General features: G+C 39.5%; 2 protein-coding genes across 8 annotated transcripts in view; both read right to left on the reverse strand.

The window, feature by feature from the left end:
* The window catches only part of LOC126874335 (protein unc-13 homolog B-like), a 379,726-nt gene extending 371,201 nt beyond the window's left edge, over window positions 1-8,525 (reverse strand). For all 7 annotated transcript variants that reach the window (XM_050636351.1, XM_050636341.1, XM_050636331.1 and 4 more), the window contains exon 1: window positions 7,418-8,525. In XM_050636351.1, the coding sequence (XP_050492308.1) occupies window positions 7,418-7,439 (22 nt within the window). In that variant the 5' untranslated portion in view covers window positions 7,440-8,525. The remainder of the gene's footprint in view (window positions 1-7,417) is intronic.
* A 48-nt stretch (window positions 8,526-8,573) lies between these two features.
* Window positions 8,574-9,254, reverse strand: LOC126874541 (uncharacterized). The gene has a single exon (XM_050636768.1). It carries the CDS (start codon window positions 9,174-9,176, stop codon window positions 8,589-8,591), a length of 588 nt encoding a protein of 195 aa, XP_050492725.1. The 5' UTR covers window positions 9,177-9,254; the 3' UTR covers window positions 8,574-8,588.
* Window positions 9,255-14,482: the final 5,228 nt, after the last annotated feature.

Below are 14,482 nucleotides of genomic sequence, written 5' to 3' on the forward strand. Positions count from 1 at the left end.
ACACTCCGTAACAGAAATATAAAGGCATTCCGCAAAATAGATTTTCAGAAATTTATTCATTTATCGTTTGACTATTCGCAATATTTTTGCAACTATGGTCAGTATTTGAATCAACGTATTGGTGCTCCCATTAATGAACAGATTAATTAGCGAACAGAACACTCCGCGAATATACACATTTGAAAATGTCATCGATGGAGATCTGGCGTGCTGGAAAAAATAGGAATTTCCAAATTTCGTCGATTTACCTGTCCTACCTACGTAGTATTAACTGGCGCTCGATTTAGAGCGCATACCTTTTCGGGCTATCCTGATACATGGACGTTGCGTCGGGGCACCAAAGTGGAGACACAAAGTGGCAAGTTAGATCAAAGCGTTCCTAAAGTTCATTCCGGACGAGTCCACAATGTAGGTATCGTTGATGCCAAGCCACCAGTTAGTTCACGAAGATAAGCAGAAATTCTACGTGGCGTACGCTCTTTAAACGTGGCCATTCTCGATCGTTATTTTTAGTGGACAGCCACTCGAAATCGTCTTCTATTTGCTTGCACGAGACCACCCTTTCAATCAACCTAAGTAGACTGCAACGAAAGTGGTAACCTGAAGGAGCTTCTCGACGAACGACGAGGAAAGGATAACGAAAGCTTCTTAAAAATATTGTCTGGACGAAGATACTCGTGTAAGAAAGAGGTTGAAACGTGAAAGGCTCGAATAACCTTTTAATATTTTTGTCTCATGAGAGCTACTTTCTGTTACCTTTGAAAAGTTTTCAGAGCATGACGGCGCTTTAGTGGAAGAAGAAACCGATCGATCGGTGCCGAAAAAGCGACGTAAATGAAGGTAACTGTATACACGTCGTGGCATAAGTAGACGAGTTCAGCGATTTTCGGTTGTTATTCGAGTAACGAGTAACAACGAGTAACGAACACACTCCTACTTGTATCTCATACATCATTCAACGTGGCATCGTTACATCTGTTTGACGTCATTATATTATCAGATAAGGGATGTTCGCGTTCTGACACACAGCGTAATTGCTTTTGCGATATTAGTACGTAATTCACGTTTAATTTCGTAGCAATTAATTACGCGAGCCACGGTCATGTTTTTATAACAATATCTCTATAAAAAAAACTGTAACCGTTTGCTGCATTATGCTCTAATGCAAATTCGATTGATCCTAAGCAGGTAGAGGAGGAGAGGGAGGGGGGAGGAGAAATTACATTAAAACTAACGAATTTCCGCTACGTCGACCGAAAGTAATCGAAATTAATTGCTCCTTTCGTGGCAAGAAAATAATGTTAAGGTTCATTTAAAACCGGCGCGACGCGGCGTCGTTCTTGAACCACTCTTACTCAAAGAAAACGATCGAAACACGGCTGGAGTGTCTTGCTTCAGTCTGAGAGTCTGAAGAGAAAATACCCGGAAAATATCATTGGCGAAGGAAGACAAGATCTACCTTCGTTTGCGAAGGGTAACTGCGATGGTTTCCGTGCTCGATAACGTTTCCTATTCTTGCCTCTAAAGGAACCTACCTAACGCTGCTCGACTACGTTTCCATGCATAGGTACACGGATAACGGCGCATTCACGACGCTTTAAACTTTAAACTTTAAGCGATCAAGAATATGCAGATACCTCGAGTCACTTATGAAACTTCTCTCTGTTCGAACGACGAGACCGAGTTCGATGACGAAGAAGAAATAACAGAAACACAGTACGTAATACGGCGAAGCATTGAAAACGTCGTTCCCTGAATAGAAACAAAGATTGTGCCAAGGGAAATTTATGGAACTGGAAATGTCGCAGCTACGCATAACTCGCGTACAAATGCACTTTCATATTCCGGTTATGGCTTCTATTGTCTACTACGTAGGTACGATTAAACTTCTCGATAAACGACAAGAAAGCGTGCGATATAGTATGTATGTATATATGAGATATCGAAAACATCTCTTCTCGTAACTCGATGGAGAAACGCGTATCGCGTAACTTAATAAACAATCTTCGTCGTAAATTGTTTTTCAGTTTCAGTGTTTCAGTTTGAAATTCTTTGTTCAAATATTTCGCTCGACGTTGAACGCAAACGAGCAACGCAATTTATACAAATTATCGATAAATGCACGATAGTGACATTAAACGTTTGTATTTTCCCTCGCGCAGAGACCGAACCTGCATACATACACGCGACGAACAAATGTATCGAACGTGAAATGCGAGCGTTTCTGTTCATAAAGAACTTGATGTAAAATAATGGGACATATTCCAGTTCCTCCATAGCAACGATTCTGCGTGCCATCAGGCCGAAATAAAGTTTGGCTGGTCTTTACGAGTGTAAAATAGATTGTCCTCGTTATTGTAGGTGATGCATCTCCATTAACGATGACACATTTCCACGACATGGTGAAAAACGCGGCGTTCAAATGCAACGTTGTTCCCTTTCTAAGTGCGAGTTGCAAAAAGTAGGTCTCTGGCAGAGACATTGTCATTGAAAATATTATACGCAGTGAATGGAAAAAAAAAGCTAAAGCTGGGGATTTGCAAGCGTGAATCCTTTGAGCATACAACAAAGAAAGGGAAAGAAAAATGAAGCATAAAAAGGAAAAGAAATAGAATAGATCGACTAAACAGTAGTTGAACCCTTTTTGCATATTGTCTTTTTTCTTATACTAATTTATAGTCCGTCCGATAAATCGGCCGTGCGCCGCGAATAAAATTTGCCATCGCGTGGTGCGTCAACCTCTCTCTATTCCCATTCCACTGCTAATAAAAAAGTAACGCGTACATCGTTAGAGATTTATCGTTCGCGAATGTGAAATGGTAAACGATAAATTCATATTGTCGACGCAAGAGCGTTATTCGAATGAAATGTTACTATTGGCCATTAATGCGAGTTACGTAATTTTTCAAACACACGAAAGAAACGTAATTACGATACGTATACGGCAATTACGTGAATGGAAGATCAATTGCAAGCGAAAGATTCGAAACACGTAGAAGCGTAATATCTATTCCGAGTACTAAACCACGCAATATTTTCATTTCTGTTTTCGTCGTCTTTTCAATAACGTGTCGTTGCTCTGCGAGGTCTTTCATTCGGTTTCCCACCAGGGAGATTCCTCGATGCTGCTATTGTTACATGTACGTGCTCTTTGTCGCGAAAAGCAGCAGGAATTCGCACTTTCATGATCACGAATAAATTAACGTCGGCGCACGCCTACGAAAATTCAAGGCAGTGTTCCCTAAGAAAATATACTCGCGACCGTTCCCATTCTTTTCACTTTCATTTTTATAATAACTCGAAAAGCACACGTAATCAAAAGTATCGTGAAAGCATTCCTTTATTAGTCTCGTTTCCCTCGACTTATTTGGATTTCGAGGTGACCCGAATAACCTGTATGACCCCAGCCGTTTTAAAAATACACACCTTAAACATACGTATACATATGCCATAGCTATGATTTTATCCATCGACGATCCACGTACATATGCTCTTACGTACTTGTCTGTTTATGATATCTTGTCGTCGATCTTTCACGAGATTGATCGTTTCCGATAATAAACACCGAAGCAAATACCTCTCTACGACGCGAGACGATATCTTGCAAGTGCAGTTCTAAAGATACGACTCGGCGACGTTTTTCGTTTCGTATCAGTTCGACCTATTTTTATCGTAAATGCACCAATGGCGAATAAATAAAGTTGCAGCTCTCGAACTGTAGTCACCTTGCAATAAATAACGTGGCAACGTAAATTCTTGTTACATTTAAATTTGATCCGTGTAATCTCTAGTACTGCAAATCCTCCGAGATTTCTCTATTAATCTTGTCCCGGTTTTCTACGCTGTTTTCCCATCAATTCGAACGAAATCAATAAAAAAGAACTGACTACCTATCCGCCGAGTGTGCCCGGTGATTTAGTGCATTCATGAAAACGTTGTAATCTAAAGAACAAAGAGAAATATGCATCCTATGAAATTTTTATACCAATCCAATCGACCTCGAATCAAATTTCCAGAGTGTTATATGCGCGATCATTAACTCGACAAATGCAAGCTGGCATCCTGACCATTCGATACACGCTTGAACCCGTCACTATCAACATTATCATAAATCAAATATTTCGTAAGTTATTACCTGTCTGGTAGACTGACAAGCAAAGGAAGATCTAGGTGGAACTTCGCCCCGAGATCGTTCCTGTCAGCCCAACGTATGCACGAGAACCTACGTTCTCGTAGCACCTCGTAGCTACATCGCTGGCCGGGTGAGCGAGAGGAGAGTCGAGTTGCGTGGTTGTGATGGTAGAGCGTTGGTGGAGGATACGAGGATGAGAAGGGGTGGAAGAGCCAGTAGTAGGGGCGGTAGAACCGGAGGCACTAGGGGTCGGTAGTGGTGGTTGAAGAAGGGAATGACCCCGTGTACCGGGGTCAACCGTTGCACTATGCTCTCTCTCTCTCTCTCTCTCTTTCCCTCTCTTTCTTTCTCTTCTTCTGGTCGTCTTTCTCTTTATTCTCTCTTGCCCTCTCACCTTCCACCCTCCAACATACCCCTTCACCCGCTGCCTCGTTCCCACCACCCTCGACCCTCTCGCTGTTCCGTAGTCATAGACGAACGTTCATGCACTTTGTTATCAGTGTATACCGACTGCACACTGCCAAAGGAACGTTACCACCTGAATACATCTACGCGGTCTGTACACGTGCGTCTACGTGCCTAGATGAACAGGAAGACTTGAAAACCCTGGCGATATTTATGACCAGATATAGGACAAAGATAAAAGAAGCATCGAGAATCGCTTCTCGTTATTCGCTGGTCAATGCGTCTTTAACGTTTGGTCTGCATGGTTATCGGAAGGATTGCCGGAAATCCTCTCGCTCGCAGCTACCCTGGTTTACACATTGATTTTTTCTACGTGAAACAATTGGAAATCGTAACTTGCGATTCGTACAGGCGGATCCGATTATGAATACAGAGGATCAGTTCGCGTTATATCTCATAGGACATACTGCATTTCTACATATGCATATACGTCTGAGACGATACGTTAAAGGATATCAATGGCGGTCACTGATCGAGGACTGACTCTACCCCGAAGTAAACCCTCGAGTAACTCTTCTCTTGGTCGTTTATACTACTCGGTTAAGTCGTTCAATACTCAGATCATACGAGGCCGTATACAAAAGTCAGAATGGAAAGAAAATCCTGGACGCCGATTTGATGCACTTATATGTATCGGAAACTGGAATTCCCCCTTATATTCAAATCGGGATAAGGATATGGACGAGATGTAGTCCTTTAAACTGAGAATTTGAAATATCAGAAGATGGAGTAATACAAAGCTAATATAAGTATAATTTAACGAAAATCGATTTAATGTGAGAAATCCTCGGTAAAAAACCATCGAAATCGAATGATGAAAAGATCAAACACAAATCAGGTTCGTTTAATTAATTAGATGATTAACTTCATGTAAGAATCACGGATAAATCAGTATCTATCAAAGCTACAGAAAAATCGGAGAGTAACTTCGCTGCTTCATATACCAATCCAATTATCACATCGTCTTTTAACCCTAACCTTAGCTCTCTCTATTCTCATCCTTGAATGGTTTTCCAATAAAAAGGACACCCCTCTCACTTTGTATGAACGCTCGTTTTACGAAATGTAATTTTTAACTTTAGTCGTTTTAGCAATTGCCGCACGAAAAACTCCGTGTGTAATACGAAGTTCGGAAATGATTTGCTCGGTTCAAAAGCATGGGATAAAAATAGTTACGGTAATATGGGAAAATAGCTTGCACATATTAAAAATTATACGTAGCTTTGTCTTCTTACGTTGAATTTAATTTGCGTTAAATGTTTTTTGTAACTATAAAATCTTTTTATTCGTTGAAAATATATGCACCTAAATACGTAAATTGTACGAAAAATATATTTTAAACTGGAATTTGCTCGAGAAACTCAACCGACCATATAAGCAGATAACAAAAAGATACAAGTTACGATGCTGAATAAAATATGAGTAAAAATACTAGAAGTTTTTAACTATAAATATCTCTTATGCGTAGTTATACGTTTCTATAAATTGTACAGATGTTCCAATTGCTTTTGCTCACTTGCTTTCCACGAAGATTATCCAACGTACTTATAGCGACTGCTTTATCTAGAATTACTCATCTCTAAAGGATTACTCGTACGACATGTTAAACTTCTATGTTCGTATTAAGCGCTTCAATTCAGAGTGTAATAACAAATTCAACAGTGTAGCGGCGATAGACGTTATTTCGTAATTTTTATAATTTCCTTATATTAATATCTACGCGTTTAAGAACGAAACAGCAACTTAACCCAGTTACGTAATTAAATTAAAATCGCGAGACATTTCGTTGCATATTCTATACGCGGAAAATAGAATGTGAACTTGTAAATTGCATATCAAAGGCTTTAAACGCAAAACGAAGAAAACTATTAAGTAATTAAGAAAGTAGGTTGAATAACAAATATTCGTTTGTTGTTTTTATGCATAGCTTATCTTTTATATTTCTTGTACTTGCGACGATTTAAGAAACAACGTACAGTCAGTGAAATAATATTTCCTCTCATTCCTGTTATTTTTGCACATTCGATAGAAATAAATACGCCGCGTTTACCTTTTCAGACCAAAAGAAATAGAAAGGAAATATGCTTAAAGCATTGTTTACTATGCCTCAAATATGGAACGTATGAGGAAATGTCCTTAATTACTTGCGTAATGAATAACTTTAATAACGACTATTAATCAACACATTCGTTTCCATCGTATTTAATATTCTCGGAACGAGTCTTGGAAATTTCTTCCCCGCCTTACTTCGTGCTTCAAGTATTTCTCCATTTCTACAAGTTTGCTTAGAAGCATTTGCTCTTCTCGAGCAGTTTATTCGAAAATAAGAAAAAAGTTTCAAATCTGATGCAGCCATCGTTGCAAGACTGTTCTAACCTTACTTTATCGTCAGTTCTACAACTCTATTTCACGTTCATCCGGAGAATTTCGGGTAAACCGCTTTAAAATAAAACAAGCCACTTAAGTGAAACGACATTTGCAGAGAAGCGATTACAACAATTTCCTATTATGTAAAAACTCGAATAAAATAAACGAGACGACTGAAAGTCGAATTCTCTAAAATAAACTAAAATAAACGACTAATCGTGTAAATGTATAAAGATTAGAGAGAAATAAAAAATACATAAAATAAAGCATTGTAATAATCGAAAGCGATTTCGATAAGATGGAAAGTGTCGCGATGGCGAAACGATAAAACGAAATATTTTCTAGTTAACGGTCGTCATCTTAAACCGGTGCGGCGCGGTGCGGCGCGTGTAGTGAAATACACGAGACAAAAAGAAAAGAAGAAAAAAAGATATAAAAGTGGAAAAGACTCACCCGTGACGCTGAGCAGCGACATATTCGAAGATGTTCTTGGTAGATCGGCTTAACGCTGAGAGTTTCGCTTAATTGGTCGAGCGACACTTCATGTGGCGTGGAGATCCGTAGGAAAGAGATTGCAGCTATATAACGAGACACGCCGGATCGAAGGAGCACACTCGCGTATACGACGTACTTACGACCCCCTTTCCGCAGCGATATTACTATTTTCTTTTTTTCTTTTCCGCACTGTGCGCCTGTACCCACGTATAACGTGTGAATACGAGAAAAACACTCGCGTGTGTTTATACGTGCATATATACTCGTATATATAAGTATATGTGTATATAATACGTATGCATATATATGTAAATATTACAGAGAGAGAAAGAGAGAAAAAGAGATAAAGAAAGAGGCGGAAGAGGGAGACAGATAGATAGACAGAGAAAGATACAATATGTATATGTGTGTCGCGATATGGCGCTACACGAATCGAAATTTCAGGGCAGGAGTACGAATGCAACGGGCAGTCCGATATCACACTTCTGCCGTTCCTTTGTTCTATATTTCCTTTGTATATTTACTATTCTTTTTTTCTCTCATTCGTATATGGCACTACGTATTCACAGTCGTGTCCTTTCTCGTAACGAGTTTTTCTCTTTCGTACCCGGCACGCGTGCATCAAAACAACAATGAGGTTATCGTGGTTCTTCTACGATATCCCGGCGAGGCTGTCGCGCAACGTTCTGTTCTCGTCGATCGTACACTGTACACGAATGCCGGCGAAAATTTCCACGTACTTGAAGGCTCGAAACTACGACCAGCAAGGAGTCCACAAAATTTATAACCTGAATCTGTTACGTACGCGCACTCTGCTCGTCGATTCGACTGTCACTGAAATCCACAAGGAATACACACGAGAGATCACGCGCGTATATATGACAATGTATGTACGTACTTCGTTCTCTTACTTTTCATTCGAATTCCCCTATTTTTACGTGAGTATCTCAGAAGCTCGGTCTGCTTAATTATTAGAACTGCGATTTAATGTGTATGTTTTTGCGTTCAGCGTATACTGTGTCTGCACGAGGGTCGTTTCGTTCCAGTCGTAACCGTTATACCACGCCGGTATTGTATGAATCGCACTCGCGATTACCATCGACACGGCGTAACAGCGAGTGGCTGTTGGTCACGCGGAAAATCGTGCTCGCCCGTTCCGGCGATTAAGGCGGTTACTGTTCACGTTCGCGAGCACTCTTACTTCCTCGTCGTTTGTCGAACTGGCCACGTTTTCCGTTTCCTGTTCACCGTATTCCTCCTGTTCGTCCTGTTGCTCGTTCAACTCCTTTGACTGGATTTTGGTCGATGCTACTAACAATAAGTCGAAGCACTTTGGTACTGGCGGTTCGTCGATTCTTGCGAGTAACGATAACAAGTAGTTGTCCTCGTGTTTGTCGGTGAGCGTGCGGCGATCTGAGTTTAACAAGGAGGCGGCGATCACAGCACGAGGATAGTAGTAGTATTCGTAGTACGGGAACGGCAACGGCAGCGCCAACGCGACGCAGCTGCTGGTCCTGTGCAGGTCGGTGGCCACGGTGTCGGTGTCGGTGTCGGTGTCGGTGTCGATGTTGTCATCTACCACCCGGCCGGAATGAGGCAGCATCGCCGTGGCACCGCGGGGTGCTTGCTCGAACCGCTTTTGTGCACCGTAGGTTCGGCCGAGCGCCTCTCGCTTCAGGAGGAGCGCCCACCGTGCCACCTTTCTCGTTATTATCATAGTAGCAAGGGCTGCAGTGCATGCGCCGGTTTGCACGTATACCGTGCTCGTCAAGGAACCGTAGACCAACGACAAGCGTCACGTCCTCCTTGTCGTCGAGAGGCACGACCGGTTATCACGGGCATTTCACAACGATCACAGAGGAAAACGGGACGGATAGAGGGAACACGGATCGGAAATCAAAGAAACCAGATATACGCTCGTATGTGTATGTATATATATGTGTGTGTATGTATGTATGTATGTATGTGCGTATGAAAGTAGAATTTAGCAAGGAATCGGCGAACAGAAGGTGAGAAGAAACGAGAGGGACGTAGAACAAGAGGAAAAGAGAAAAGAGAGAGAGAGGGAGAAACGGAGGGAAAAAAGGGAAGAGGAAGTGTAAAGGATATGGAGGGGATGAATAGCACGCACCACGAGCAAAATTAACAAGAATTATTGCGAACGGGACCAATTGAGTTCACACTGCTCTCTCTATGTTTTCGTCGTGCTAGCACTGTTCGCGACGTCTCGTCGTCGCACGTTATTTCTCTAATTGTTGATGATATTACGATATGAAACACGAGATTGAACCGTGACCACGGACGTGTGCGATGCTCCGGGTGCACTACCACATTAATGCGGTGAAACGTTGTTACGAACGTACGCGGACTGCTCGACGTCGAGCACTGTGCGGACGGAGACGCCTCCGACACGCCGCCGCCATCTTGCTACGTCAAGCAGGTTACATAGCGCCGGCGTCGTATCGTCGGAGTCACACGAACGTCACCGACCTTCGACGATCGTTTCGGCGAGCAACCACGAATCAGCCACCCCTTTCGACTGCTCTCGCGGAACTGTCGTGCATTTTGCTTCGATTGTTTGCCTCATTTCTAATTCGACGTTTCTGTCGACGATTGCACGCTCAATCGACGTCCAGTCAACTTGTTTCACAAATCTTTCAGGATGCTTCTTTTAACACTGCGATTAATCATACACGATCTGTTTTACCGTTTTTTGTTTTCTCTTTATTTGATCCTTGTCTTTTTTATATCGTTTGTACGATACAATACGCAGTCGCACATAACGCGCTGTTAATTATTGCGATAGATATCGTGTCAGATAGAGTGTAAACGTTTTTCGTGTGTAGAAATCACCACGTGGTACGCTCTATCAGAAATTGATTAAGCAGGATACAAGTACGAACTAGAAGTCTTTAATTGATTCCTTTACTGTTCATTCAAGTGTCTCGTTTATTCTCGCATTCTAATATATCATCATTTCTTTACTATATTTAGCCATGAACTAAAAATTCGGGAAAGTGACTATTCCTTTTTATTATTTCTATATTTTTCATTAATTTATGACTGTTCTACATTGAATGTTTATAATCATTACAATTTCAGTCAGTAAGTAAATGTCAACTAGAAATATATGCTTTTATATATTATAAGGAAAATATTATTTTGACAGGAACGATGTTTTGACATATTTCTACCGTATAGTCGATAAATCACGAAACTGTTAACATCGTAAGTTTCAAATATTTCGAACCTACACATTTTAGGCAGAAAATTGGTTCATTGCGATGGTTGCATGTAAAGTGTTATTGCTCGCGTGAGAAGCGACTGTAATATAACGTTGAACGAGCTGGAGGACACGCAATGTCTAGAATTTGTTCTTCTGAATCACCTGAAATATAACAATATAATAGTCGACTGTCCAAAGACATGATGCGATGGCAGTACAAAATATTTTATACATAACGTTCGACAATCATTTTTTCAATCACCGGTTATTACTTTTTGATTTTTTCGCGGAATCTGTATCACTTGTTATTTACAGACAAAGTTAAACCAAGCTACGATGTGGAAGTATCAATAACGGGTTCATTACTCCCAAGCTAGCATCAAATGCTGACTTGTACCACTGGGAAATCGTTTCCCTTGTTCTGCGGTAATACTACTTGCTCTGGTCTGTATTGCTCTTTGCAGCAATACATCAGTAGTTACTGACATCTCTGACCATGTATTTCATGAAACTACTCTACTTTATTTCATTGCATGCATTAATTAATTAAAATTTAAACTGTTATTTCACTAAATAAATTTATACGCACATTCTTTTCTACCACGTGGCGGAAAATAAGAATGTTCCAGTTATTAGTTAGACGAATGTATCCCAATTCAGCGAATAACAGAAACTTATTGACTTCTAAATTTTCTCTACCGTACGTTCCAATTTATTCCGTAATTCGTATAATTCTGCGTCTATAGACAGTAATCAGCCGACCGAATATAAATCGTACAAATATATCAAAAGTTATGTAACGGTCATGTTGGACCGCGTGGCTTGAACGGAGAAATATATTTCTGAAAAGTAGTCGGTATTCGGTCGAAGAAAAGAGGAACTTTTGTGGCTTGCTTTCAATACGTCGTGTTGGTGGTCGTCTTACTCATTTCAGGCATCACACGAAGACCATTTTCTCGGATCTTTTCTCCACTCCGGCCCGACATCTGATCATTCGCCCACGTTTGTCCCATCTTAAGTGTCAGAATGACGTAATATACAAACTCCTCCCTCTTGTGCTCCGATTGCCACTTGAAAATATCTCATCTCTATCTATTTTTACCTTGCTTCATCCCCTATGCTGGACGTTATACGTAGAGCATTACAAACGTCGCACGTAGGTACGCAAGATGTCGTTTTAATTTAAATCAACTTCGTACGAGTACAAGCTATTATTGAGTTTTCTGGCACGATATGATCACTTAGGAAAGGATAACACGATACTTGTATCAGAGTGCAATATTAAGGACGTACGATATTTCTTCTTATTTAGTAAAATATTATATACTCTGAATGAAATACGAATAAAATTGCCAATCGAGGTGAAAATTTATCGTGGAACTTGTGTATGACGCTGTAACAAATTATAGGTAGGACATTATACAAAGAAATTCATTAATATTCGAAGCATGTTCCAAGTGGTATTCCGCAAGATTGGAACTTGCGATAGAAACCACACTTCGTTCATTTTCTTCATCCAACTTGACGAAACTTTTGCCAACGAAGTTTCTTCTGCTGATTTCCCTGGATCCTATTGTGATACGCTCCTCTTTATCCGAATGGACTATTCGAATTGTTATAGTTTTATTTAGTAATTTGACTGTTAATGGTTCCGTGTCATGTTCAATAATTCTTGAAGTAGAAATGCTTTGTTGTTCGAATGACCGATGGAAAAATTTGTTTCGTTTGATTGAAAATATCGAAAACTTTTAAATGCCATCGCAACAGAATTCAGGAATGATTGAAATCATTTGTTTAAAGGCATATAGGCACTGAAAACATATCTGCAACGATTGGATCTAAATGTCCATACACGCAAATATCTGTACATGAACTTCGCAGTACGCGTTTTATCCGATAACACTGATAACGGAAATATCCATGTATATTAGTAAATTTAAATATATCGAATTCACAACGCTGATTTGATAATGATTTTTAAAGAAACAAAGCAGGTTTAAGAAAATATCCATCGAAAAGGCAATCACAAGAATTCTAATATAGAAATCTGATTAAAAATTGTTGTTAAAATTATTATACGTATGTTTTACAGCCTAAGAGAAATACGAAAAAATGACTAAGCCAAATATAACGCATACCTGTTTTATAACTGGTGCTAGAAAAAACTAGGAAACATTGAAGTAGCGGATCCGGAAGGATTTTGTGAGGTTTAAAGATTCACCACAATACGCATTAACATATTCATACGCTAAATCCAATTCCACTTGCTTCAAAAAATAAACCATCGAGAGTAACTCTGGCCTTCCTGGACCACGTCCAACCATCTAACACACACAAATCCTCTCTGACCTATACAGAATTGCTAACACAATTCCAAATACATACTGTGGCACCAGGAAACATCTAAAGTCGCTAGAATCTATTTCATCCTAATTGAAACATCTCATGTATACGCCGAACCCTTATAAGTAATCTTAGATACGACCAAATTCTACATACATAGCAATCATCGATGATCTGATATTCGGATAACAACGGTTAAGAACTGATATTTGTATAATATTTGATACAATGAGATTAACAAAGTCAATTTATGGAAATGATACTACGAATATGCTGTTATTATGATCCTGTATTATTTCATAGCGAACGAATCTAATCTTTCACGTCACACTATGTACTATGATTTCAAACGTCTTCTTACGAATCCTGAGCATCTAGAATTCTAGATTTCGTAGCTTGTTATATCGCTTACCGTTAAAATCCAGTTTCTCGATCCAGAAGTAGTTAGAAGAGATAGGATAGCTCCTATAAGTCACTGATACCGTATTTTGTTCCGTACGTATTTCGAAGCCTTCGATATTGAGTTTAACGACCTTAAGGTTTCTCGGTATCGCGTGTATCTGGATTTTCTCGGCTGCACAGTGTACATTCCATGAGGATCGCGTTTAAGATATTTCTGAAAGTTAATTAAATTTCAGTTTCCCGATATCTTTTTGAAAGTTTGAAACGTACTAAATTACGTTAACTCTGTGCAGATCCTAGAAATTCATAGATCGCTAGCTATTTGAATGACACGATAACATTAACCTGTGTTTCAGGACCAAATTTTGCGTAGAAACATTTCTACATACATAAAAAAACCTTTAACGTTTAGAAATATTTATAGAAAAATTTCAAATGCTCGTATCAAACACCTACTGATTTTTACGTTATTCTTGTACATTTAACTCCCATAATTTATCAATATAATTTACCAATTTACCAATTTTGTTTTTTGAAAGAAATAACAACCTACTGTTCTTGTATGCAACATCTAACTGTTAATTAATGCTATTTCTATATATAACTACGATTAATACTGCGAAATATATGTAACACGTTGTTAACGTTTTAACTTGCAATGTATTAACTAATCTACTTGGATAAGCAACTAAGGAACGCAAAATGTGCTAGTGGTTGCAAGCGTATTGATTAGCCGAGCAGCTAGTTTCGTTAATGTAGACACGAAGAGAACGCCAATACCAAAATTCTATGTTACACATTACCCATTAATTGTACATCTATTACATTCCGTTACTATATTCCTAGATATCTGTGTGAGTGAGAGAACCAGTCACTAACTATGACGTCTATCCATCATTGATCGACACTGGATTACCCGCTACAGAATGAAAGCAATTTAATGCTTGTACATATAAAAATATCTTTGACCTTTCGAAGAGTAAAATTTATTAAAACGAGTCTATGTACCGAGTAGCTTTCTGAATAAAAATATGCGTATGAAAAATTACTTG

This window comes from Bombus huntii, chromosome 2 (assembly GCF_024542735.1).
Source record: "Bombus huntii isolate Logan2020A chromosome 2, iyBomHunt1.1, whole genome shotgun sequence".
NCBI classification, from domain to species: domain Eukaryota; kingdom Metazoa; phylum Arthropoda; class Insecta; order Hymenoptera; family Apidae; genus Bombus; species Bombus huntii.